At 39.4% G+C, this 27669-nt stretch overlaps 2 protein-coding genes across 2 annotated transcripts; one reads left to right on the top strand and one right to left on the bottom strand.

Moving 5' to 3' along the window:
* Positions 1-10870: 10870 nt before the first annotated feature.
* Positions 10871-13993, bottom strand: LOC149076920 (uncharacterized). Its single transcript, XM_089242304.1, has 3 exons — positions 13867-13993; positions 11159-11329; positions 10871-11034 (listed from the first exon to the last, which is right to left on the bottom strand). Exons 1-3 carry the CDS (start codon positions 13991-13993, stop codon positions 10871-10873), a joined length of 462 nt encoding a protein of 153 aa, XP_089098430.1.
* An 8565-nt stretch (positions 13994-22558) lies between these two features.
* LOC149076921 (putative N-acetylated-alpha-linked acidic dipeptidase) lies at positions 22559-25747 on the top strand. The gene has a single exon (XM_089244640.1). It carries the CDS (start codon positions 22812-22814, stop codon positions 25317-25319), a length of 2508 nt encoding a protein of 835 aa, XP_089100766.1. The 5' UTR covers positions 22559-22811; the 3' UTR covers positions 25320-25747.
* The last annotated feature ends 1922 nt before the right edge of the window (positions 25748-27669 follow it).

Genomic DNA, 27669 nt, shown 5'->3' on the forward strand with positions numbered 1-27669 from the left:
TTGTAAAGCCTAATTCATTTATATTTTTAAATATTCTCTTCATTCACTTTGTCGCTTTTAATTTCGAAAATTTATTTATACGAGGGGTTATTAAAACAAAAATATATCTTTCCAGAACATTACAATTACTCTATATACTCATAATTAATGTATAATTAATTATAATGCATCATATTATGTTATGTAATGTAACACATTCACACTCATACCATATTCAGTCATGAAATAATATTCAAACAATAAGAAAAAGTTTCATTTCTAACATTCCTGAAAAACCTTTTATAACCTCATCACACAAAACTGTAAACACTTACATAATATTTCAGGATTAAAATAGATTTTACTCAAGAAAATTACAGAATCTCATCATCAATTTCTCTAAATTATAAGAATTAAAATTCCATGTAGAGTATATATGTAATAATTTAAAGTGTGTATATATATATATATATATATATATATATATATATATATAATATTTTAGGATATAATATTTCATATATATAATATAATATTTACACATGTCATATATATATATATATATATATATATATATATGACACATGTAATCTCTTCGCTCCAAAAGTATGCATATGTTAATCTTAATTTAAGGTATTAAATCGTTTTTAGAATGATTCTTTTTCAAGATAACATCTGAGGTACACAATATATGACTTCAGGTCTTAGTACAGATATTGACTCAAAAAATCAATTGAATAATTAATTTTCTTGTTTGAAGCGGCAATTTCACATACAACAAACATAAATTAATGAATAAAAAAATTTCTTTTCTGTAATAGTTTTATCTCAGGTGTGAAGAGGGGTAAAAATACTATTATTTTTAGAGGTTGTTATGCACTTTTATGCAAAACTGCAATTGTCTAGAGTGGGGGGGGGGGGGGGGAGTTTTCCTCACATTCTATTTAAATAGAATATTTTTCATAAATTTCTCCTCCTGAAAAGCATATTTTCTTCCAAGTTGAGCAAAAGTCGAATGAACTCACTAGCTCGCCAAATCTCGCCAAATCTTGCGGAGACGTATATTTCAGTTAAAACTTCATAAAACTTACAATTTCAATCATTTATTGCCAAAAATTCTATTAAAACATTTAATAATGATTCATGACATTTGAATTTTACCAAAACTTGGAACTTTAATTGAATTAAATCCAAAATGGAGTCGTTAAAAACTGAGATTACGTCAGAAATCCATTGCATCGTCAATTTAATATTCCAATTTTTAATTTATAAGAAGGGGAATAAGCAAAAAAGTATTCCCTTGTGAAAGGATACTGGTCCCCCTTTCCTAAACCGCTCAGAACATCCGAAAGCTGCGCAAGTGTTGGCCATTCTAATCAAAAATAAGACAGCGCGTGTAGATCGTCATACGAGTAGCCATAAGGAAAGCATTGCCAGCGAGATTCCCTGACCAGCCTTTCGACTGGAGTCACGTGACTCCAGATCTTTGCTTCACATTGTAACCCCTCGCGCGCACTCTATAGTATTATTACTCTGTGTCAGGAGGTGTGGTCAAGGACGAAAATCATCTTTTACACGGAACATGGTCCCTTCCCGACGTACTTGAAGAGGTTTAAGGCCTCGAATAACCACTTCTGCGCCTGCGGGGGAATCGGCGATCTCCATCACTACGTTTCCATATGTACCCTTACGGAATCGTACCACTCCTTCTTCTTGGGAGACTGGAGCGTGCACCAATATGCGTGGAAACGACGTATGATGCGCAGCCCCTTCAACTACAACAAAATTGCTGCACTAATTAACTTCTTGGAAGCTTTTTCGCACCTTCTACGTCAAGATACCATGTCTGACCCACCGTCTAGCGACTCTGACAGCGGAAATACGGATGATCTTGACCCGCCAGTTACCAGATCACGCTCCACCGGTCAACATTTTATGCTGGTGTAATCCGAAACCCCTCAACGAGATGCGATACGACCAACTCACCCACTCACCACACCCAGGGCTTGTGTAAGCTCCTGATGTCGACGCCGTAACTATAGGATCACATGTGTATTATCGTGTGTATATAGTGTGTATTATAGGATCTCCTGTACATTTTGTATATTTGTATACTGTTCTTTCTTGCACTATTTTTTTTTTTCATCATTTTGGAAATCTGCACAGCACGGCCACTCTGCTTCGCTCAATCTTTTTTTTTTTTTTTTTTTTTTTCTTTCTGTAACCGTCGTAGAGGGACGGCGCGGTGTCCCCCCTTGGTAAAACTTGGCTCTCCAGCTTCCTGGATGGGAGCGCTCTCTAGCAACGGCTAGATGGGAGACATCACTCTCTGGCAGACGACCAGCAGAGATGCTCCCCGGCGCGGACGGCCCGGGTGGGAGCCTAGGTCTGGACACCAAGCTCCCTCGAAAGCGGACGCGCTGCTCTGTCACCTTTCCTTTTCTCACATATATCTATCCAAGAATCTTGGACTCGTGATGGGACAGTATTGTCTTCCACGGTTGTGTCCATTCTGTATGGCTCTTGCAGTCAGATTTTCTTTTACTCAATAAACGGTCTCCGGCGCGTCTCCAATACGTTAGAGGTTCTCACGAATATTAACGTGGAGGCGCGTCTGGTCTTTCTGTACCCCTGTGTCCGAAACGTTTTCTGACAAGGACGAACCGGGTATTGAACTCGCGATACCTCTAAACATCCTTTGGTACTTTAGGCGAGTATCTCATCGACCGGGCTACCACGCCCCAAGAGCTTCAGTAATTTTTTTTCACTCCATCACTATTTTATGCACATCAGGGTATTGTTGGACAAGGGACTGAAGTTATAGTGATACCTCAGCTAACAAAGATTCTTTTGTGATTTTTCTGCCTCGGTTAACGAATGCAGATTCGGCCAACAAACATTTTTGTTGATATAGGTGCACACGCATTATTATATAAATTATATTAAGAATTATATTTTTACACATTATTATGTGCCGAGTATTTTCCTGTTAACTGCTTGATGGGGTGCTTTTTATTTTCTGCAATATTTAATGAAATCACTTGATAAATGTAACGTCTGGACCATATGAATGTGAAATGTGATGAGGAATTTTTTTTCTACATCTCTGAGAGGGAAGTTCAGCGCCTTTGTATATGAACGCCTTAAGGTATATTATGGTAACGATGAATTTTCAAAATGTTAGTTTTATATCAAGAAGATAAATATAGTATATATATATATATATATAATAATCATTTATGATTTCATCAATATATTTATAAAGAAAAATGAAAAACAATTTCCATTCACTTTCAAAAAACGACAAATCTGGTACTTATTCTGATTCTATTTCGTACGATTTTGAGCGTATTTTGCGTACGATAACGAGTGATTTGAAAATAATTGTCAAGTAGCTAATGTTAAAGATAAAAAAAAAATATTCGGTTATATCGAGTTGAAAATTGGAAAGCATCCGCTAGAACGTCGAAACAATTCTCAAAAATACCAGTTTTTCCGTCTCTCTCCACGAATTAAACATGATGATTCATATCATGGCCCATGCACCTCGTAAAAATTACTCTGAGGTACATTTAACAAAGAACGGACACAGAAAAAGCAAAATTTTTTTGCCCTCCCCCCCTCCCCCAACCTTACGTGTTGAGGCTTCCCCACAATACACATGGGATATTTAATGCTTTTATCCGACTTTTTGGTCTTTCCCAGTGACTAAAGGCCCGCTTACACGTATTAGGTGTGTGATAATAGTTAAATAAATTTTAAATTATTAATGCTCGAAAATGTGTCCACATGTTTAAATCATTTAATAAAAGCCCATTGGATGAAAGCCCACCACTAGGACATGCGCATCATGCCTACTTAATCGAAAAAATAGATCGGACTTTATTCTACTTCTAAATTATTAAATCAAGTCAATTTTGCTTCGAAGCAGCCCTAAAGTCTTTATAGGCAGAAAGGACGTGAAATAAATGGCAAATGTCAAATACTAAATCACTTAATCACTTATGAACTAAACCCTTGTAACCCGTATCGTCTGCATACATTTTAAAGTAGCTTACTTGACAACTTAAAATTTAGCTAACCACATTAATGACTTGACACATGTAAACTGGTCTTTCTTTAGAGACAACGGGACTAGAACTTGCTGTTTAAAGTCGTTTAAAAATGACTGAAAAAATCGAGCTAAAAACTTTCCGATAAGCAGAAAAATGTTGCTTTGATAATACGAAAGTCTATGCAAAAATTTCCCAGGGAATTAGTTGCTGGGAGACCCCCAAAACCAATTTCATGACTAGAGCTTTGTTTATTCGTTAGTATGAAAACGAAATGATCCGAAAGTCGTTTTGATGCAGATAAAGTAGAAATTTTCTACAGTTTTATGACCTGACAGAGAAAATAATGTAAATTCGCTTATAGCGAGAGGTTCGTTATATCGTTATAACGTCAATTTTTCTCGCGATTGTCGATTGTGAGCACAACAAAATGTGTGAAATAAAATCATAAATTACAGAAAGTTGTCTAGAATTATTCAATAAAAATTTGTATACAAATTTCATTCATATTATTCGTTTCTTCTTACTTTTAAAAATCAAATTTCTGAAAACATGCAACATTCTTCTGATAAGAACAAGTTCTGCACATGGTAACTGCTCAGTGGGGCTTCTCTCTGAAACTGGAAAAGATTCATCTTTAAGGCGGATTTAACGGGGGCGAACCGGGCCCCCGACTTCTAAAAGGCCCCGAAAAACCTAAACTTAACACTTTTTTCCTGTTTAAGGGGCCCTAATATTTTCTTTTGCGCCCGGGGTCTCGACCGACTTCCATCCGCCACTGATCATCACGATGTGCACTTCACTGGGACGTGGATGTTACGTTTTGCCTTTTTCTTCAAAAAAAGGAAGGATACCAGCCTCCCCGAAAACATAATTCAGGTTCCCCACTTGCAATCATATCACATTATAGCCTCGCAACAAAAAAAATGTCACACTTCTTAGCTCTAAGTAGGCGGGAGTTTACTCATGAAACCACTTGAAAACTTTGAAAAAAATATATAGAAGTTACCAATAATTTTTCTTAGTTTTACGATTTTAGCAAATAAAGGAGCATGTACCTGAAAAATTAATAAGTTTTGTCCAGGTTATTGATCACATATTTTGGAGATCAAATGAGAAAAATCAAAATTTTATTAATCTCCCTGTAACTAATGTTTGTTCATATATAAGTCATTAAAAAAAAGGTATATAATTTTGTGCTGCCGTCTAATATAGCTTTAGATGAATTAGATGAATTTTAAAAACATATTTTTCCAAAGCAACCACCCCCTAAACCACCACCCGGCAGAGGAAAGACATTTTGGACAGGCGGTTTCGTAGAAAAATCACCACCCCTCAAGGGGTTAAGTGGTCCGTAGCTTACGTTTCATTGTTTCAAAAGGTCCACGGATGGGCAAAAAAGGTTAAGAACTCCGATCTAACACATTAAACTTGGGGAAACTTTTGTTCTTTCTTTTTTCCCCTTACTCCTATATTTGTCTATTAAAAGTTTGTAAAATGATTCATAATAGGTGGGAAAACGAAAATGAGATGAGGGGTGTGGGTATGAAATAATCGTCTCACTGAAGGGCTGCAATATTGCTCCAGTATTGTGCCTGGAAGAAAGGATAAAACGCTTTTACCGTAATAACTTAAAATCGCCCGCATAAGAAGTGTTGAAATTGTAAAAATCTTATTCAAAGCTATTGTAAATATTTTTTTTGTCAGCACATTTTCAATAAGATTGATGAAGGTCAAACCGCAAACAGCAAAAATATTCTCATTGTTGATCCGTTGTAATTGAGTTGTTGAGACAAAAAAAACAAAAAAACTGAGCAAACAAAATTAATTGTCTTCTTAAGACAAACATCTCCCATCGATCGAAAGAAGTTCTTTTTAGATCCGTGTCAGTCGAAAACGAGTTAGAGGCACGAAATTGAGCGACGTACTCACCAGAAAGATGCCAAAACCACCACCGATGGTAAAGTGCAGATTCTGCAAACAGCTGTGCGACTCCAGGAAGATACTACAGCCTTGTAATTGCCCGGACGAGAGGAAATACGCTCACCGCAAGTGCCTCCTCAAGTTCATGAAGGCAACCAAGGAATGGAGGTGCAGTTATTGCAAGGCGATGTTCTTCTTGCTGTGCAAGTTGGGCAAGCGCAAGAAATACAACTACGGGTTACCACCGATCAAGTAACAATCTTTCTCCGGCTGGCTGTGCGTTGAAATTTGGCCAAGGTTTTCCCATCCAACTAGAACAGTCCATTTGCTTTCTTTCTACTCTCCCCGGCGCGCGTTTAAATTGAAGTCTACTATGAACTATATGATTTTATACGTTGAAAAAATCGTTGTTACACGTGTGAGATAAAAAAAATCTCAAATAAAGAGATGTAAAACATCTGAATAGAATCTGAATGCTTGTTTATCAACAAATTTCACAAAGATATTACTATTCACGATTAACATCTCGGCATCTTGGCATAAGTAACAACACTAAGTACATCAAAAAACGAAATAAATATTTATATAATATTTAAAAAAAAAACTGAATTCGTTAAAAGTGGATATCGTAACAAGGGTCCGAAAGTGTTTTCAGGGCATTTACTAACAAAAAATCAGAATGAGCCTCAGCCTACGTAGGGGATTCCTAACTTCGAGGCGCAAATGCGAGCCTATCTCCCCGTTAAAAAGTCTCGCCACAGAGAGCAACAGGCCTACAACGATACAATTATTCATCATTACACTTAACTCATTGTTAGAAAAATTGATGGCAGATGGCAGCACTACACATAACAAGCATTATACAGAAACAAGCTACACGTTAGGTTCACAACACATCCACGCACAGTCCGGCATGTACCAATCGTTAGAAATTCCGTAGAGGAATGCGTGCGAGGTGCGTGTACGGTTAAGTAGTAGTAGTAGCCTGTAGGGAATGGCCGATAAATTTTTTGGTGAAAGGGGTGATGTAGAATTGCACTGCGGGTTCCTTAAGTGGCTCGTAAATGTGGCGCTTTGTTCATTATCTAAAAATTAGGGTTTCAGGTCACCCCCCCCCCATCATATTACTCCGAGGGCAACATTAGGGCCGCGGACCATGAGTTGAGCGTTGTATGCCTTACGGGAGTGGTGCCCAAACTTCCGTCACCCGCGGCCATGGTTCATACGCTTCTTCCCAGAATACTTTAGTAGATATTTTCACTTATAAAAGAACTATTTGAAAGCATAACTAAGCACATAATTCAATATCTCGAGCTCACCGCGACACCCCTGACAAAAGTTGGTGATGCCCTTAGGACCCGCGATGCACACTTTGAAAAACACTGCAACGTTTAGATACATATGCTGGAAATCTGCATTTAATCGTAATTCTTGAAAGATATTTTTACTGGGTATTTAATTGAAGAGTTGATCAAGTGCTCGCGAGCACGAAATCTGGCATGAGCATCAGGGAAGAACAGGGTGAAGATGGCTGCTCCAGATGCAGACGTTTCGTTAGTTGAGAAGCACACCTTCTCATAAACTCTACCCGGTTTTGTCAAGTTATATCCATAGAATATACCAGTGGTTCTCGCAACCTTCGGAGATATGCCTCCAGTCTCGTTCTCCTGGGGAACAGGTGAAAATCAAAGTGAAGCAGAGCCATGATACTACTACTATTTAACCGCACATGCACCTCGTACACATTTCTTTACGGAATTTCTAATGAATTGATATATCTAGAATGCGTGTTTCGAGTGTATGTGTGACCCTAACGTATGTATGTTGTCAAAATTGTGCTTGTTTCGTGTTCTTGACGGTGTTGCCAATCGTCTTCCGTATTTTGAAGTAAAGATGGTAAATGCTTGAATTTTCATGTTATGTCAGTATAGTGCTGTACGTCTGTCTGCTTTCTGCGGAGAGACTCTATTCAATGGGAGACGCTCTCATTCACGTCTCGAAGTAGGGAAACGCAGAATACCACCTTCACTCGACCATCACTGTGAGTCAACGGCGTTCAAACCTAGATCATCACAATTAGAGTCCAGCACGATACCAATACGATAGAGCCAACGCACACGGCGGTGGGAGCCATGAGAAGTGGTTGGGGGGGGGGGGAGGGGGGGTCACGGAGAGCTGTGAAAAATATTCGGATGTGTGAAGAAATAAAACTTTTGAATCAGTGTTTCCCAAAGTGGATGAAATGGTCCGGGTGAGGGAGGTAGAAGCTACGGATATAACATAGGATCCTACGGGTTGGCTTGAGTTAATGGGCGATAAGAAAAAAAATCTTTTAGGGAGCGATGGAACAAAAAAGTTTAGGAAACCTTGCTTTTAATGAATATATGGTGATATAAGTGTGAGTGTGCTTTTCCAGAATACAACTCACAATAAAATTAGGGTCATCCTAACGGATAGGCCGATCCCGTTATATCCAGCAGGAGAGTCCTACATGATGAGATCTGGTACCATAATTTTCGAAAATAAGGATGTAATCTGTAACTTCCAGTTAGTGGGGGCTCCAGAACACTTCACGTTGTTTGAAACTCGTGATGCTGTGCCGGCCCCTATACAGAGTCCTCACCTAGCTCGTTCTCCGTAGATCGACCTAATTTGTAAAATATTTTGTCCGTAAAATTTACTCAAAAAAATCATTAGATATTATTATTAAATAGGGTCTCACTCCTGGATGGGGAGGCTTAAAAGACCATGGCCATGAGAAAATATGTTCCATAGGAGTAAAGAAACCCTACACATATCATGCTTTGACAAGATAAACAGTTCAAGCTTCTGTAGATACACGAATAAATGCACGATTTTTCTCTGGAAAATCCGATGTTTTATTCGCTTTCGTATCAATTTTGTGAGTTCACGTCTCATCCTTTTTTGTTTCTTCGGAAGCGGATCATCAGGAAGTGACGGGATTTCCACGTGCGACACTGACTCGTGATCAGTCTGTCCTCTTTTTTTTCAGAATGGACATCGGCTTCGTCAAGCGCAGGACGTGCCTAAATCAAGTAAAAAACACATTGAGGTCCAAAATTCGAAATGGTTCGGTCAATAATTGAAATAAAAACATTTCGACACTCGTGGCACATGTACGTGTGCCAAAATGTGAACTTAAAAATAAACTTCCCGTTTCATTTTCACAGTTCAAGCCGATTCCTAGATGAAGTTCATTCATCGGGGGGAAAACTTGTGGGAAAATCCTTAAATTCGGTAATATACAGCAGCGGGTGCGCGACCTTTTCAGTCCGCGGGCCAGATATGCGGTAATTCTGCTGCCCGCGGGCCAGAAACTTATATACATGGGGTGACCATATGACCCGTATATAATTTTAGTCGTCCTAACTTTTTTTTAAATATGCAAATTTTTTTCCCTATTCCAATGAGGCTCACGTGAGTAACATTTTAAATCAATCAGAATGGGGATTATTTTCCATGGCCTAAATTAAAGCCTTTGACAATTTTTTTTTTGTCTGTAATTGTCAACTTTACTTGCCTTTAACAATCTTTCTGCTAAAACTGGCAACTTTACTTACCTATGACAATTTCTGGCTATAATTGACTTTACTTGCATTTGACATTTTTTGTTTGAAACTGGTGATATCCCGTATGGATCTAAATTTCCCGTATTTTTAGAAAGGAAATATGGTCAACATAAGCTTTCATCGTGTTGTGTTCATTTATAATTTTCTACCACCACCAGACCAGAATATGGTCCCTGCTCTATCCCTATATATAATATTCTATATAGGAGATTCTATATGGGAATAAATAGGAATTCCTATCTGTATAAATAAATTCATATATAGATGGGGAATAAACATTCTATTTTAACCACAGAATATAATTTTCTGCCGAAACACCTTTCGCAGGCCGGAGGATGTGCATCCAGGGACGCATCTTACCTTCTCCCAGTTCGGGGCAGACGTTTCCTTAGGGCCCCTTGAAAGGGTAATTATTACCCCCGGTTGCCCCACCCTAGTCATGGCCCCTGTTATACAGTTTTGATGTTGTAATGAAAAGTTTCATGACGAGTGAATTGATGAATGACTATAAATGGGAAGTGTAAAGGGGGAGGGGAGACCTGGCCCGATTTTCAAGTCCGTACATTTGTCCGTATCTGGAATTTCATACGCATTCGTCGATTTTGCTAGGGGTCTTTTAGGCACGGTAGCCAAATTCAAACTTCCCACGAAAAACGCGGGCTATCAACGCATGTAATTTAGTGGCATCTTAACAGAAGGGGGGGGGGGGCAACGGATCCTAGACTTAAACAGGGACAAAATTAATCGGAGACTTCTATTCATGCTGAAATTATTTTTTTTATTAATTATGAATTTTGATTAGTTCTGAAATAATTTTTTTTCACTAGTTCTGATGGATGATGTTTTTTCCCCCCTGGTGGGGGGAAGAGAAACAGCACTTTCACCTGTTCACCACGGCATAATATCCAGAAAGCCTATTGATTTCATGAATAATTGCATAGTTATTGAAAGAAATGATTTCATGATACACTGAGAACGAAAATGTTTTTGTTTTTTTTTCAGAATAACGGAAATAAATAATTGCAGAATCATTTAAAGTGATTTCAGATTAAAATTAATCTCGGAATTAATTAATTTAATCAGTAATTAATCAAAAAAAAATTTATTATGGATATTATGCCGAAATTATTTCTTTCATTATATTCTAAAATTGTTTTTTCAATGTTTTCAACCATTTTCAGAAAATGACCAGCGTGCTACGATTAAAAGCTCCGAGGACCAAATCTGGCCAGCGGGTCATTCGTTGAAGACCCCCCCCCCCCCTCCCGTCCGGCGTATGCTCAAGACTAGTACATCGGCAAAGTCATTTTATGACCACCGTGTATATCAATCGGTGCGTATGTGTTTATCACTTAGTAATGAAATACACCTGGGATTTTTTTTCTTCCTGTCATATTCAGGATTTTTCCTCAGAGCGCTGAAGAACAGCTTGTCCGGGTAGAACAGGCTTCTCGGGCCGGAATCCGCGAGTGTCAGCGAATGTCCAACAACTGTAAATAGAAAATTACACTCTAGTTTAAAATTAAAAAAATAATAATATTTTGCTTTTGTAACGAGATAGAAAAAAAACTTAATTGTCATAATCATATGCAATTATAGAAAAAAGTTCGACACCTTTTTCCTTGTTGGGAGTTGGCATTTTCTGGTGGAGCTGCGTTCGCTGATGCTGTTGTTGCTTGACGCTTTTCCCAGACGCCTGTTGCTGTTCCGAAGAAGCCCAGCGCGATGAACGGGCACCACGAGGACAGCAGTAGCAGGTGCTCGTCGACCTTCCTGGGTACACACCTGTGAGATCAAGGTAATAACAATAATATTATTAAGGGGCCGTTCAAGTATTATGTAAGCAAATTTTATTTTTGACCCCCCGTCCTTGTCAGCAAAATTTCGTCATCGGCTTTGCCCCTCTGAATCCTAACGCATATTGGTGGGATCAGAGACGTACACTGGGGGGGGGGGGCCTCGTACCCCCTCCCACGATCAAAAATTTATTTTTTTGATGCAAAACAATTTTTTTTAATTGAAATTTCGGAATAAAGTACCTTTATATGTTATTATAATCAATTTCTGTTCATTTCAATGTTATCTGAAGGCTATGAACTCAATATTTATTTTAAATAAATTCATTGCGACCCACCCTCTAAGCCATACAATGATAAATCACATAAAGGTCCTTGGCCCGCTGACCAAATATGACCCTAGGGGTTATCTGATGCGGCATGCCCTCTTAAAACCTAATTTTGTAAAAATGAACTAAGCGGCACATTTACAGATCGCTTGTGTCCCATGGTACAGTTCCAGAACACTTAAGCGATCCGGAACACATTTAGAGATCCCTTGAGTGACATGTGACGTAGTTTTTGAGCACTTAAGTGGCCCCCAGTGCGGTTCTACATCACTCAAGTTACCCGCGGCACATTCTCAGATTATTTAAGTGATGCGTGGCACAGTTCCAGAGCACTTAAGCGGCCCGGACACATTTCCTGATCACTTGGATCCGCGAAACATTTAGAGATCACCAAAGTGTCTCTATAGTCCACTTATCAATAGGGGGCATTACTTCAAGTGCCCACAAACTATCGAAAGGTTTTCCTCGTTTTTTGGCGCACCGAGTAAGGTGCTATTAAGAATATTTCACATTTTCATTAAGGGTGGTTGATGACGTAAGCATTATCCAAACCCCCCCCCCCCCATCGATGATGACGTAATACTTGAACGGCCCCAAAGACGTGTATATATATTTATACTTCCCCCTTAGAATATCCCAGGATGACAGGGGGTCCATGTGGCCCCCGGTTGAGAACCGCTGGTCTGGACTAGTCCCCCCCATAGAGCAGGGGTTCTTAACCTATGGGCCTTAGACCCAAACTTTGGTAGCAGGGCAGTCCGAAGGGGATCGTACAAATCCACTTACAGCCAGGGATTCTTGAGCTATGGGTCACGACCTAACTTGATTCGCAACGGCTTCTGAGAAGGGTCGTATGAATCCACTTATAGTCAAGGGTTTTGAGCTATGGGTTATCACCCAAACTTGATTCACGGGGGCTTTGGAGATGGGTCGTACAAATCTACTTACAGCCAGGGATTCTTGAACTATGATGGGTGAATCAAGCCCAGACTTGATTCTCAGCGGCTTCCTTGTACAAATTCACTTACAGTCCATAAGTTAGCATAAATGCACTTATTGCTTGACCGGTTTCACTTATTTCGGGGGGAAAAAAACAGTCATTGGCGAAGCCAATGTTCTTGTTGAATTTGGGTGACGGCTGAAAACATTTAAGAACACTTGCCAAGAGAATAATGTTAATGAACTTTGCTTAAATGCCACGAACTCGGATATAACAACACATTTTTCGTCGTTTTATGGCGTTTTTGATGCTTAACGATGAAAATAAGGAAGTTTGCCCGACGTTTGGAGCTGCGACGTGCTCTTAATTAACATGGCCAGTATACGGGACATTACTTTCCCGTAATTTCACCTTTTCGGACTTCATCCATTACAAAAATGCCCCGTTTTCTCTCTGGTTTTTTTGGAAGAAGTTTACTTCAATTATTAATCTTTATCAGAATCAGAAATGGGGTATTTTGCATAATTTATAAGTTTATGTAAAAATTAATATGACTAGAAAAATATTCATCTCACTTATTTGCCATGTTAATTTTTTACCCCCCCCCCCATTTGTGAAATACATTTAAAATCAGTACATATATATATTCTAGTCCTGTATTTCTCGCCAGGATTTATTCGTTAACAATAGTTGGCGATTTCTCTGACAGTTGGTAGAATTTTCTTCGAGAATTGGCGATATCTCATATTTATGACACGAATTTCCCGTTTTCACTCGATCAAAATATGGTCATCCCTATCGCAATGGAATAACAGCTTCTTACACAGCATTTGATCGCATATGATTGCATTCGTCACAAAAAAAAGTCTCGAAAAAGGCATTCTCGGTTGGAACGACACCTCGGTTATAACGATAAAAATTCATGGAATCTGCGAAATCATTATAACCGAGTTTGACTGTATATTGAGCTGCTCCCGTCGTTTTTAGATGATGGTCTTGGTGGCCTGCTCTATCACGGAGAGATGACTTGAATTGCTATATCGGGACGAAATTCTTAAAATGACATAGAATGCGGTGATCTCACCCCCCCCCCCACCCCCCTATCGTTTCTATTGAATTTGTGAATTTTTGCAACGTTTGAGTTTGATTTCCATGTATTTTTCATTTTGAAAAAAGGGAAATTTTTTTTTTTTGCTTGCGGAGAGGGAAAATATCTCCGACTATTCGAGCAGCCAAAGGGTTAATATGTGCTGATACCATGTCCGGCTTGTAGCCTCTCATCTTTAGTCACTGCCATGTTCAAATGACTGGTCAAGGCTCGGTTTAGGGAAGTCTTATCCGGATCTGAAGGCTTTTTAGTGACGTGAAGTAATGTTTTAGACATGATTTCACACGAAGGATAACATCGATCACTTACCAGCACTCATTCCTTGACAGGTCCCCTCGGGAGAGAAGGCTACTTCGAAACGGATGTTGGTGGAAATTTCACGTTCTTTGTGGTTTTTCTTTTTGCCCTTATATAAGAATTAAAAAAAAAGAGCTTCATAAAATTAATTTGTACTTATAATATAAAAACAATTTAAAAAAAATGAGATAAGAGATAAAAATCCCCTATTTTCTCATGATTACTATCAAACTTCATCCGGCTTTCTACGTGTTTCTTTCTTCGTTTCTTTCTTTTTCCCTTTCAAACCGAGCGCGCAAGTCCTGTCTATCGCCATGGGCAATTTTGATATCGAATGAGTTGTGCCGGAAGTGAGTGTCACTAACAGTCTGAGTGAGTATATAGTGTTTTGCGTGAACTTTTTAATGCTGCCATCTCAATTTTTCAAACTATGAGTGGATTGTGATTGGTTGAATATTTTTACTGTTTTTAGGGCTTTTGCTCTCTGTGGCGAGATTTTTCAATAGATAGATCTGCTCGCATTCGCTCCTCGAAATTGGGAACCACAGAAAACCAACTTCAGCCGACCACCACTGTGCCACCAGTGGGGTTCGAACTTGGGTACTCGTAATGTCTTTTGTAATTGTTGCATACAGTCTCAAGTACGTACCCAGAGGGGACCAGACTACAAACAGAGGGGGTAACTCACCGATACTAAATTGATACGTCTGTGCTGTGTGTCAATTACTAATCTGCCCCTCGCTGGGTAAGCCCATGTACAGCGTTGTATATATGTATATACTGTATATGTCTATAGCTTTTCCTGGGCTCCCTTTTAGGCCTGCTGGCAACGTGCGTATGTTCGTAAGCAGATGCCCGATGTAACCTCAATTTTGTGTCCTCTTGAGGTTGATTCTTTCGGTGCTGAGGTGCTTCGGACGTCGCATCGCTCTTCCACCATGGCCCAAACCCTCTGGGTAACCAGCTTATATCATTAAACCTTCAATCATTAATATGTAAATTACCATACGATATGAAGTTATTCATCATTCACATGCAGAGAGTGGTGTCTTGCAATCGGCAATCGGCATTGACGAGATATCTCACCTCCTTAAAAGCCCGTTATTTTAGCATTGATAATCCCAGATATTTTGTAAAAAGATTTCTCAATGGAAAACCTTCCCCCCTACATCTCTTAGTTTGCGTCTGCTGAAAATCGGAAGAAAGCAGACTTCATTAAAAAACATACGGCACTGGGTTAGTGGTTTCTTCTGTGCCATTTAAAGGGTTGAAGGGTGATAGCTAAACTGGTAGCCTCAAAATTATTGAAGATTTGTATTAATGCGCATAAATTAGACACATTTCATTCAATATATAAACTGTACTCAAGAGGACCCAATGTATACTTGGGCACCCAAGACTGTCCTGAGAAGTTGGAATATTATGAAAAAAAAACACTGAATACAGTATATAATTCAAAACAGTATTTGATTGATTTGTGTTATTCTTGATGAAAGTGAATCAGGACTTACGCCGTTGGTGGTGTGACGTGAGGCCGGACACATCGGGTCGTGTGTGGGTCCAACCGAGTGGATGCTTCCTCCCGGAAGCGTGTTCATCTTTCCTGAATATTATTCAGAAAGAAAGGGAAATCGGTAAAGTTTGTTAAATTATCGTTATGTCATTTCTCATACATGAAAAACTGAAATTTTGTTGAAAATCGGTGATGTGTTAACCACTTTATACACCTTCGTCTTTGTCATAAGCAACGATACAGGCTCCTAAAACGGAGGAGATGGATCACAGAGAGTGTGCATAGTGAGCTGGATGAGGGAAGGGGTGAATGTCCACCTTCGTTCTCTCACACCTATGTGTCAATAATATAATTTTTTCACTGAACTCACTAGGGGCACGATACAGCTATGGTCTTGGTCTCGTGTCTATTTTCGTACGAAATTAGAAAGAAAAAAAAAAGATGGTGACAAGCAGTGACGTACGAAATTGCACATCACTTATTCTTGGAAAGCGTGAAACGGACATAACTGTTATTAAAATCTGAAACATTTTGGGACTTGAACCAGGGCTACACTAGGTGATTAAAGCGGATCTGGTGCCCCGGGCTCTGGAATACAGGAGATGCCAAAAAAATCTCTGCTGTTTCTGCATTACACGGAGGCGCCAAAAGGCGTGCTAGTCCCGGCTGACAAAGTATCTAGTGGCGGCCTAGATACTTGCTTCTAGGCAAGTATCTAGGCCAAGCTTTTGGTTCAAGCTTTTGGCAAGAAATTTGGATTATCTCTATTCAACTCTATTTAACGAATCGATGATAAATCTGGTAACCTTGTCCTAACCTAATCGCACGTTAGAAAAAAGAAAAAGGAAAGAAAGTAAGCGCAACTTGCGTGGATAGGATTACAACAAAGCTTCCCGATGATGAGGAGAGAGAGAGAGAGAAAAAAGAACACAGAGAACTTGTTTGAATTTACTTCACTGGTGTTTGGACGTAATATTACGCCCGTGATTGTGAAGAGGTTAATCCCTATTATGGAGAAGAAATAATTCTCCGACACAAAAGAAGACTTGGTTATAGCAACGTAAAAACGATTCTATTCTTTTCTCAAAGGATAATCCGTAGAATGCACCCCCCCCCCTCCCAGCCCTGAGGCCATAGTGGGTATAAATTAAATCACATGCTGCAATCCTGCCAGTAAGTATACTGGTAGGGCTTTGCCTCTCATTTCGGCAATGCCAGGTCCAGATATTGCGTTTCTTCCACAGTCAAACATGTTTTCCACCCACTCATCCAACCCCCCCCCCCCCTAACTTGTAGATCAACTGCAACTGAGTGGAATCAGCTTTTATTCCAAGTCTGACAACAGAAGGAGAAAAAGAGACGATGTTTTTCCTTTCCCTTCGAGGAAGTATAGTGGGAGGGGGGGGGGGTTGCATTATCAGCTCACACAATAAGAAAAAAATATATTCTTCTTGAAAATGGGTGTCTTTTTCTAGAAGGTTTAGTGATTTGCACTGTGGCAGTTATCATGCGGATCAGGCAAATTTTAAAAAATACTTAAAGGGTTAATGTGTCCCCCCCCCCCATGTCTGTCCTTTGTCTATAATACAGGAACCATGGATAAGCCAAATATGAAAGCTCAGTCGCTGGCGAGCTATTCTCGATGCGCAATCGTTTTGCCTAAAAGAATTGAATAAAATCCTTCGACGTGACCTGACAAGACGAAGCCAAGTCTCATCTCGTTATTGGAGGACTATACTAATGATGACATTGCAGGTATAAAGCTGACAGAAAAGGAGTAAAATAAATGTGTCTGTAAACAAAAACGTACCACCATTTGCCACTGGGATCTGTCGCGGTTTTTTGTCCTTGCGCAGAGCCAAACGCTCGTCTACGATTCCAAAATAGCATTGAGGAATCCGTGCGAAAGTCCTCGACCTGTGCAACGATAGCATCTCACACTGCCTGATCGAACCTGATACGAGTCCTGCGTAACTGAAAATTACGAGAAAAAAAAATCAATTGAGAATCAATGGACTGCAACAGCGACCAAACATTAGTCGAGTCAAAACGCTGTTGAGAGGAGCTAATCGTAGTAATAATACGAACGGACCCTGTTATGTATCAAACAGGACTCCGTTAAAATTGATATACTTAATTTTTTTAATGCGCAGTGAAATCTTTCTGAACGACCATCTCTGCCAATGAAGGTGAGAATATTTTACGGTCAGTAATTTCTTTTATTCATATACAAGTGCCCGCTTATAATGAAATCGGTGGTAACGAATTTTTTTCAGTACCAGTGAACTTGAAATACCAGAACAATATCAAAAATATAGCAACTATATAATGAATTGCCATGCTTAGGCATATCCAGACACAACGAAGCTTTTGTCAAGAATTTAATTTTTTTCATAGGATTAAATTTTATGAGGTCAGAAACAAAACCCAATGTGAAGTACAGTACAGAGTATTACTATACAATTCCGAGAAAGGCTATGAGTGTGTTCTGTCAGTGTCATCCACGGCTAGATGGCTATATCTAGCTATAGATCGCGGTGGTTTTGATCATTCCCCCAGAACCGCTCGAATAAAGAGGGATCGCCATAACTGGAGTTTCGTTTATGTCAGGGTCTCTCAGCTTTTTTGAACCCCAGTAATTAACATTAATGTCTGTAACAGTTTCAACTGACCACTTACAGTGATTCTTACCACTCAGTGATTCTTAAACATTCTCCACCCGCGGCTTCCTTACCTCAGTCATCGTTTACCTGCGACTCCAAAAAGCCTAATAAAGAACCACTTCAAAGCACTAAATATACATGCATCAATATGTATAGCCCATCTCTGACAAAGATTAGCAACGCCCTGGGAGCCACGACGCACGCACTTACGATTATTACTAACTTACGGTACATGGGTCTAATATTTTATTCAAACCTATTTTAATAATTTTCATTTTAATTGTAATTAAATGTCTGTTCTCGACTGTATTAGTCTCCCCTATGGAGAGGGACACTACGCCGAAAGAGGTGTTCTTCAGAAGAATAGAGTGAGGATCTCAATACTATTAATGACAGCCGGAACTCTGTCGTTGCAGAGATCTCTTCCAGTCCAGCTTCGTAGCATTGTCTGGGACATAAGTACCCTTACAGTGGTTGTCTCAAGAGGTCGCCAATAATACTTGAACACCGGTCCCCGGGACTCGTTAAGACGGCCCTGCATACTGAATGGATTATAACTATGTATTGATGCAATAATGTTGATACGTAGGCGAGCCTCGCCTACTCTTTTCTATCCTCATCAATCTCAATATCTGATCCCAAAGTTTCTTAAACTTTTTCTTTTTTCCGCCACCTTCTTCAGAATTTTTATTTTTCATCGGCCCCCTCCCCCTTCTTACCTAAGACGGCCAACGAAAGTGGATCCTATACAATGCTCATAGCTTCTATATCTCCCCAACTCTATATCACCATTGCCTACTTCGGGAAACACTATAACAGACGAATCAGTAAGGATATAAATTATCAAAATAATTTACAATTATTACTGAACATACACAAAAGATTTTTCTTTCCTCCAGACCGTATTGTGTAATTTGTGACCATGACAGTCGTTTGATCGCACCTTCCTCCAACTATCAGAATCGAATGTGTCTTTCTCTAAAACAATCAAATGTTACTAAGAGAAATTATCAAGATATTCTATAAACGTAATAAGGGCATAAAACTTACTTTTTCGTTCCTGGGAATTTATGTACTCTTAAGTCCGTTCCTCGTGCAAACGATAAATAGAATTTTGATTGGACAAAAATGGCTGTCTAATAAGATGAAGGTACGCGAATGGTGTTCGAATCTGACTTGTTTTTTTATTTTCCGGACAAAAAATGGTTTCCAAAATTTCATATTTTTCACCTAATAACAATGCCGTGTTGGGATGACTGTTTGAAACTATTGTCTAACGTCAACTGTTATCTTACTAATGTAATGTTTCCAAATTTAATTGTTGATATTTTAAAAACTTCTGCTGTAAGACGTCGCATTTTTTTTTATTGACCCGAAACAAATGAAATAAAATAAGGGCTCGATTATCTTCTTGCGTAAGACATGAATTTTTTTAACAAAACTTTTATGAAAGAAACGGAATATTCAATTAAATATAATACCACTTCGTTCACGTACCCGAATTCCTCAGCAAAGTGTGAGCTGAATTTGAAAAAAAAGTGTCTAGAAATATTTTGAAATCTTCAGCAGCAAATATATAGGCCTACTGTTCGCTGTGGTGGTCGAGTGGCCATAGTGAAGGACATTGAGAGGACCCGGGTTCGAACCCCACTGTCGCCACAGTGGCGGTTGGCAGAAGTTAGTATTCTGCGGTTCCGAACTTGGAGGCACGAATCCGAACCGGTCTCGCCACAGAAAGCAACAGACCTGCAAAAATATTCAATCATTACACTTCACTCACAGTTAGAAAAATTGAGGGCAGAACTGCGTGTAGCAAGCATTACACAGAAACAAACTTTTTTCAGGTTCACTACACATACACACACATTCTAACATGCACCAATTCGTTAAAAGTTCTGCTGAGGAATATGGACGAGGTGCATGTGTGGTTTAGTAGTAGTAGCAGCAAGTATATACTGTACCTACCTCAGGCAATGTATTTAGAAGAAAATATAAATAGTTAACTCAACAAATAACTGCTTAAAAAAGGAAAAAAAAAGACCTGAAATTGTCGCGAGAGCGGATCACGATATTTATTTTATAAATGAAATGAATAATACTCATTGAACAATATCTACACCGTTGTGTGCCACATTTTTAATTCAATTACTAAAAAATTCGCTACAATTGCTCTAACTCAAATCTATTAAACGAATAGACAATTTAAAAAGCAATGAGGGAATAATTTTCATAACAAAAAGCAGTGATTTGCCGTCTCAAATCATTACCACTTACCCACCTCCTCTCCATGGCCTTTGTGGGGAAATATACCTTTGTATTCTGCATACATTTCAAATTAATTTTTGAAACGAAGAAAATTGAATATTAATGGACAACTGCCTGACTGATCCTTATAGAATAGAACCTCTTAATAACGGGCAACCACGGGACCAAAAATTTTTCCGCTAATGGGTTCGTTGGTCTATTGTTCTAGTTGCCATGTAGTTTCTACGAGACCTACCTAAGAAGTCTTTCTACTTGAAATACGGTATTTCTTTTCATTTTATCTCTCTTGCGTTCATCTTTCGTGTTTCTACATTCTCCAAACGTGGTTATAAAATCATAAAAATTAGTATCCATGGTAGAGGAAAGATTCCATTTATTTTTTGCTTCACAAGCACTTTGCATAGTTTTTAACATTATATTACAGTATTAGGATTTGTAGTCGGCAAGTAGGCTGATACAGTTTGGGGCGTAGATACAATATAATTAATGATTAATCTTATGTCTATGGTTTAGGGCAGTGTTTCCCAAAGTGGGCAATATCGCCCCCTGGTGGGCGATGGAATGGTCCAGGGGGCGATAGAAACTAAGAGTATAACATAGGATCCTATGGGTTCGCTTGAATCGGGGGTCGGTGGGAGAAAAAAATTCCTGAAGAAGGGGGCGATGGAACAAAAAAGGTTGGGAAACTATAGTTTAGAGTTTGAAACTGGAACGCAACACCGCTAACCCATCTTTTTTTTTTCTTTCTTCTATTTCTTTTCCAATAAATTACTGTGTCGTTACTAGTAACAGTGAATTTCCCAAAAGAATTTTTCCCGGGAACGGAAAATTGCAAAAGACCTCGTTTGAACTGAATTCCGGAGAGTTGGAACTAGGTTTTCCGGACGGAAAGAAATTCTCACCGGAACTCCAATTCGAGCTGTTCAATGCATAAATAAAAACCTGACCATTGGGCTTCATCACAATTCATTACAACGGGCAAGGAATGAACCTTGCTTTTGTATAGCCAGTTTAAACGACTAGTACTAGCATACCGTACCTTGCAAGCCAGTTTAAACACCTGCTACCAGCTTTTTACGACCCTTTCTCTGTATAGTTAGCTACTAGGAACTCTCGGAATCTATGGAGAAGTGGCCGTTTCGGCTCCCTAGGTTCAACAGAAGCCAAAATAGCCCGTGCCACTCGTCCTTCCACATTGCATTCAGCAAGGGGAAAATTACACCCCATGCCACGGAGAATCAATACTGTATATAACACAACCAATCTATTTTTAATCTAAATAGGCCTCGCCCCAGTTGTATAGCTTCCCTTGCTACCAGATGATACCTCATGACTGCCAGAGATTCTCCAATATATTTTCTACGCAACGACAGAACACGGGCCGTTCCCACTGTACTTACGACCGTTTCAGAGCATCTCAGGGCCGTTTCAAGAGCATCAGAGGCCCTTGGGCAAAGTGATTTTTATGAGGACCACCACCGGGCTAGAAATACCTGCCTCTATCCGTTTAAATACTTATTATCGAAAATTATAATCTGATCTGATTATTATGAGGGTTTCATACGACCAACTTCGAAATAAACCTTAATTATTTTCTTTCCGTAAAAGAGGGGTGACCGTTATAAGAGGTTTATCTGTAGGATACGTGTCACTGTAACAAAATTTGATTTCCATAATTCCATCATCGTAACAAAACAATTTTCCGAAATGATTAGAGGTGATATCCTGTATTTGGTGCATCAACCCCCTGTATAGTTCTCGAGAAAATATGGTCAGTCATGGTATCTACAACTGTGATTCAGTTTGTCCCGTTCACTTACGAATAATATATGGTTATGTATATCCAAACTGACCATTATGTTGATAGTTGTGATGGCATTCGTCTGCAGTGCTTAAAAATGTCGCCACTGTTTATTTATTTTTTTTCAAATATCTGATACTAGCGCCATCTAGTGTAGGCAGCGCAGATATTTACTCCCTATTTTCAGTTTTAAGAGCTCAATGAAAATGAGTCATCTGGCCGCAGACGGAAAAGACGTCACCGTCGGTCTCGTTGTTTGGCTGATGCTCCGCAGACCCTTCTGTGCTGGTGCTTGCGATTTTTTTGACGGATCGGTGCTGTGGGTGATTCATTTAAAAAATAATAATAATTGTTGATCGATAAATTAATAGCGTTTCCGTTCAAAATGTTCGCTTTGGGAGCACTTCCGTTGAACGAAAAATCGAATTATGCCCGGGAAAACTTCTCGTTTGTGTGTTGTTGAAGGAACAAAAAAAAAAACGTCATTTCAATCGATCTTTGTTGTTGTTGTCATCGTCGTCTCGTTGTAATTGACCGTCGTCACATCCAGCCTTCATGGTGAAAACCTACAATTCGGCCGAGAACAGCATCATGTCGGCACAGTACAGACCTTACAGGAACGAGGACGGCACCGAGTGCGATCAAGTGACCTGGGGCGGCGACCAGGAGCTCGGGGACGTCGAGATCTACCAGAAGACGACCGAAGACATACGCGTCGTGTCCAACAGGAACCTCATCGTGGCGGGATTCGGCATAGCGGTCCTCGGCTGTCTCTTGGGCCTCATCATCGGTTACTTCCTCCACACGGAGCACACCGAATGCGTCCCGAGTCTCGCCGTCGCCCTGCATTCGGTTCAGGATGAGAACCCCTACATACGCAAGAAGATAGTTGATCTCGTCGATTCCAACAAAATCGAGGAGTACATAAAGCTGTTCAGCTCCGAGTACCATGTCGCTGGAACCTCCATCGATAAGTATTTGGCTAAAACCGTTCAAACGGAGTGGAGTAAGAATGGTCTCGATAACGTTGAAATCATTGAATACACCGTTCTTCTAAGTTATCCTAACAAAGAGCATCCGAATGTTGTGAGGGTCGTTAAAAATGGTACTGAGAATGTATTCACTTTCATGGCGAAGCCGGAGAGAAACGCTATTCAGCCGTTCAGTGCGTATTCCATGCCAGGGAATGTCTCTGGTGAACTAGTGTTTGTCAACCATGCAAGCCTCGCTGATATGCAGTACTTGCGAGAATTAAATATCCCGCTGGAAAACAAAATACTTATCGCTAAACAATCATCTCTGACCGCTGATGAACAAGCGTGGAATGCCCAACTTGCCAAGGCTGCTGGATTGATTTTGTATCCTGACCCGAAAGAGTACAACCCACCGATATTAAAAGCAGATCCCTATCCAAGCAGTTGGTGGCTTCCGGAAAATGCTGTCAAGTCTGATTCTGTCATGTGGAATGGCGTGGGTGACCCGCTAACGCCGGGATATCCAGCTAGAAAAGATGCTAACAGATTATCGCTCCACGCTACTGTCTTGCCACGAATCGTTGTCCAGCCTATAAGCTATGCTGATGCGTACAAGCTATTGAGCTCTCTTGGTGGCCGTGATGCTCCAGAATCATGGCAAGGAGGTTTTAACTTCACCTATAAGCTTGGTCCGCAGTTCAAGGATCTATCATGGAAGGTACAGATACACAGTTACAATCAGTATGCGAATAAGACCATATGTAATGTGATTGGGACACTACGTGGCGAAACTGAACCGGATCGATACATTCTCATTGGCAGTCACAGAGACGCTTGGGCATATGGAGCACTCGATTCTGCCAGTGGAACAGCTGCACTCATGGAATTGTCCAGGGTATTTGGGCATTTGCTGAAACGTGGTTGGCGGCCAAGGCGCTCTATAATGTTCTGCAGTTGGGGTGCGGAAGAGTACAATTTGATCGGATCTACAGAATGGTTGGAAGAGAATTTAAAAGTGTTACATGGACGAGCTGTGGCTTACATCAACACCGATATTTTAGTTTCTGGCAATGCATCTCTTAGTGTTGCTGCTTCTCCACTTTTGTTCAATGCTATATTCAATGCAACCAAAGAGGTTATGAATCCGAATGTCCAAGAAAGAGAAGAAGGTCTCAAAACCGTATACGATGTCTGGCTCGCTACTTTTCCAATGAAACGAAATGTTTCCAAGCTCTTATATCCTGAGCATTCTGGGAAATTTTCCCCTCAAAACTTTGAGGATGATTTGGATTTGAAACTGGAGAAACATCATAACCATAGTAAGCTCATGGAAAGATACATAAAAGATGCTATGCAATCGGTAAGGCCTAAGATCCGCAAGATGGACATGAGAAGTAACTATGCTCCGTTTTTTGTTTTTGGAGGAATACCTGCAATCGATATCACATACGTCCATGACAATAAAATATCAGATATCCCTTATCCTCTCCATCATACAGAATACGATAATTTTCACCTGATCAAAACATTTGTGGATCCAACCTTCTCTTATCATGCTACAGTTGTCCGAGTATTGGGGGAACTTCTCCGCGATTTAGCTGATTCACTGTTTCTTCCTTTCAATCTCTTTGATTATGCTCAAACTCTCCAGAACTACTATGATAAACTCCATGCAAGCGACTTCAACAATAGAATAGGTTTCCGAAGATTCGGTATCGATATTTCTCATCTCGAATCCGCTATAAAAAATTTCACGGCTGCTGCTTACAAGTTTCATTCCACTCAAGAACGTGTCGATTTGTCAGATCCGATGACTGTGCGCCGTATCAATGATCAGTTGATGTTGCTTGAGCGCTCGTTTCTGGATCATAATGGATTACCTCGTAACACCTTCAAGAGACACATAGTCATGGCGCCGAGCGAGAGCATCCCATCCGCCGATGACATGTTTCCTGGTCTAATGGATGAATTGGCATCCCTGTCGATGAATGAAGAGGATTCCGAGCCACTCGATTTGATAAGAGCTCACCTATCTGTTCTTGTTGTCACCATCCAATCAGCTGCCAAATTGATTTCCGATGTGTGCTGAAGTTGTTGTGATTATTATTATTTTGATAGAGCATGTGCGTGTGTATTCCTGCTTAGATCGAAACTTTAGATTTCTCGATGTTATCCATACTCCAGAGTCTCTAACAGTCGTTGTGTTTGTGAACTAGCAGCTTGTAAAAATTGACATTTTTTTTATGTTTTTGTTTCCGTTTTTTAGGATTAACTGTGATTTTATTTTATTTTTCCATCTTAATTTTTATTTCGAGTGTAGTGAGAGTTCATGCTGGAGAGCCATAATAACCTATCGGGAGAACTATAAAAGGGAAAAAAATGAGCTTGAATCTTCAGCGAGTGAGCACGACTGATAATTTGGGTTTTTTTCCTTATCGACTCTTGTTTGCATGGTTTTTACAAAATATAATAATATTGCTTTTAGCAAAGTCCTTTGTATTGTTTTTTTTTTTTTTTTATCAAATCAAAATAGTATGTCATTTTATCGGAAGAACACTGCATGATGACTCTAATGTTTAGATTTTTCTTTCCCGATGAAACCTTGTTGTATTTGAAGTGAAAAAAGAATCAAGATTTTGAACTTGTGAAGAAGTTTGAATCTCGTTGGAGTAGACTTTTTACACCATTTGTCTGTGTGAGTGTATGTGTGTGTTGTTTTTCCAACAAGTTTTCCTTATTTTGTGTGCCATAAAATTTCTCAATGACACTTGATTTTGGACAGACCAGACAGTGTTGCACCAGTGTCTTCTACTACCGGTTTCATATGCAAGTTATACCACAAAAAATACGTAGGGATGACAGAGATTTTGGTTCTTTCCCCCCCTCCCTTTCCCGTAATTTTTTGTTCATGCATATGCAAGGAAAATCGAGGACTTTTATGCACATTAGGGAAAAATTAATTTGTAGAAATCTCCCTTTTTTAGCATTTTTTTGTGTTGCGTTTATTTTATACTTTTTTATATTTTTGAACGTTTTTTTTCTTCTTTTTTTGTATGCTTGCCTTAAAGTAGAAGTCTGTAGAGTTCTGCTTTTTTTTTAATGTTATTGTGAAGATTTTAATGTTTTTTTTTCATTCATAAAGTATTATTCTTAATTTTTTTGCCATTGATTTTGATGGGCATTATTTGCGTTTTTTTACGGGTAGCAGTAGTGCCGTCTTATTGCATGATCACGGCTTCACATAAATGAGATCTGATTGAAATTTTCTAGAATTTGCCAGGTAGGGCCTCAGAAAAACCATTTGGCCTGAGAGCCTCCATGATGCTTTTAAGACGACCCTGATGGGTAGAAGTTTTTTTACCCCTTTCGGTGGCAGAGGCGTCGGAAGTGTTATGCACCCGTGGGTGTTGGGCTTGATTTAACCCTTAACTCTTTAACATTCACATATTTCTTCTCAAAGTGGGTTGGTCCACGTTATGATTACTTTCTTTCTCTCCACCCTCCTGTGGGACTTGGACCTGTTTTTCTGGTTCCCACCTCTGATGAGAGCTTTCACCTTTCCCGCTGTTCACAAACGCCTCCAAAACATACCTGTATTCCTTATCTGTGCTGGCTTTGGTGTTAAAGGGTTAAACCAGGTATCATTCAACCACATTGGGTATTTTAATGATTCCTACTAGCAGGGAAGGCTCTAGAAAAAATCTTTACCTGTGTGGGACCTATTTTGGGACCACGGTTTTTTTTGGTTGACGAATTCCTTTTTTTGCCCTTTTAACTCTGATTTTGCACCCCCTCCTAGAGTGGCTACCACAGAGGTCCTACAAGCCACCTTCTATACCAAACATATGTTATCATAGAGCTCAGCAGGCCATGCATTGAAGGCCCCTGGTTTAAACTGTTTCCATCAGTTATAGACAACTAGTTTATAATAGGCTGCTGAATTGCTCCATCATGATTTGTGATAAAGGGGGAAGAAGAAGGAAAATGTTTTTCTTCCCTATGGCGCACAGAGCTGTCTTAACTCAGGCATGGCCCAGGAGCCTTGTGATTATGAGATTTGGTGCTATGATTTTTTTTTTTTCAGTTTGTGCAGCTTAAGGGTTAAACTGAAATGATTTATTTGAGTCCAACCTCTGAATATTGAAGTTCTTATAGTTTTTAAATGTTTATACATTCAAAATTCCTATCTCTTTTTTTTTTTTTAAATTTTACCATTGTTCCATTTTCAAAACTTGATGCTCGAAAATGTTGATCGTTAATTTTTATTTTGAAGATTTTTTTTTAAATGCTTGTAAAAGGACATAAAAAGTGAATAAATCCATTGCGCTTTCTATATTATAGCTTTCTAACGGAAACTGTACATCAGTCTTTTCCCTTTGGGTATGCATTCAATGAACGAGCGGATTTAGACAATGACTTAAGCAGCAAATCTGCTTCTT

Source organism: Pholcus phalangioides, unplaced genomic scaffold (assembly GCF_987345545.1).
Source record: "Pholcus phalangioides strain wild (caught in Gottingen) unplaced genomic scaffold, Ppha-v1.0 ptg000015l_1, whole genome shotgun sequence".
Lineage (NCBI taxonomy): Eukaryota > Metazoa > Arthropoda > Arachnida > Araneae > Pholcidae > Pholcus > Pholcus phalangioides.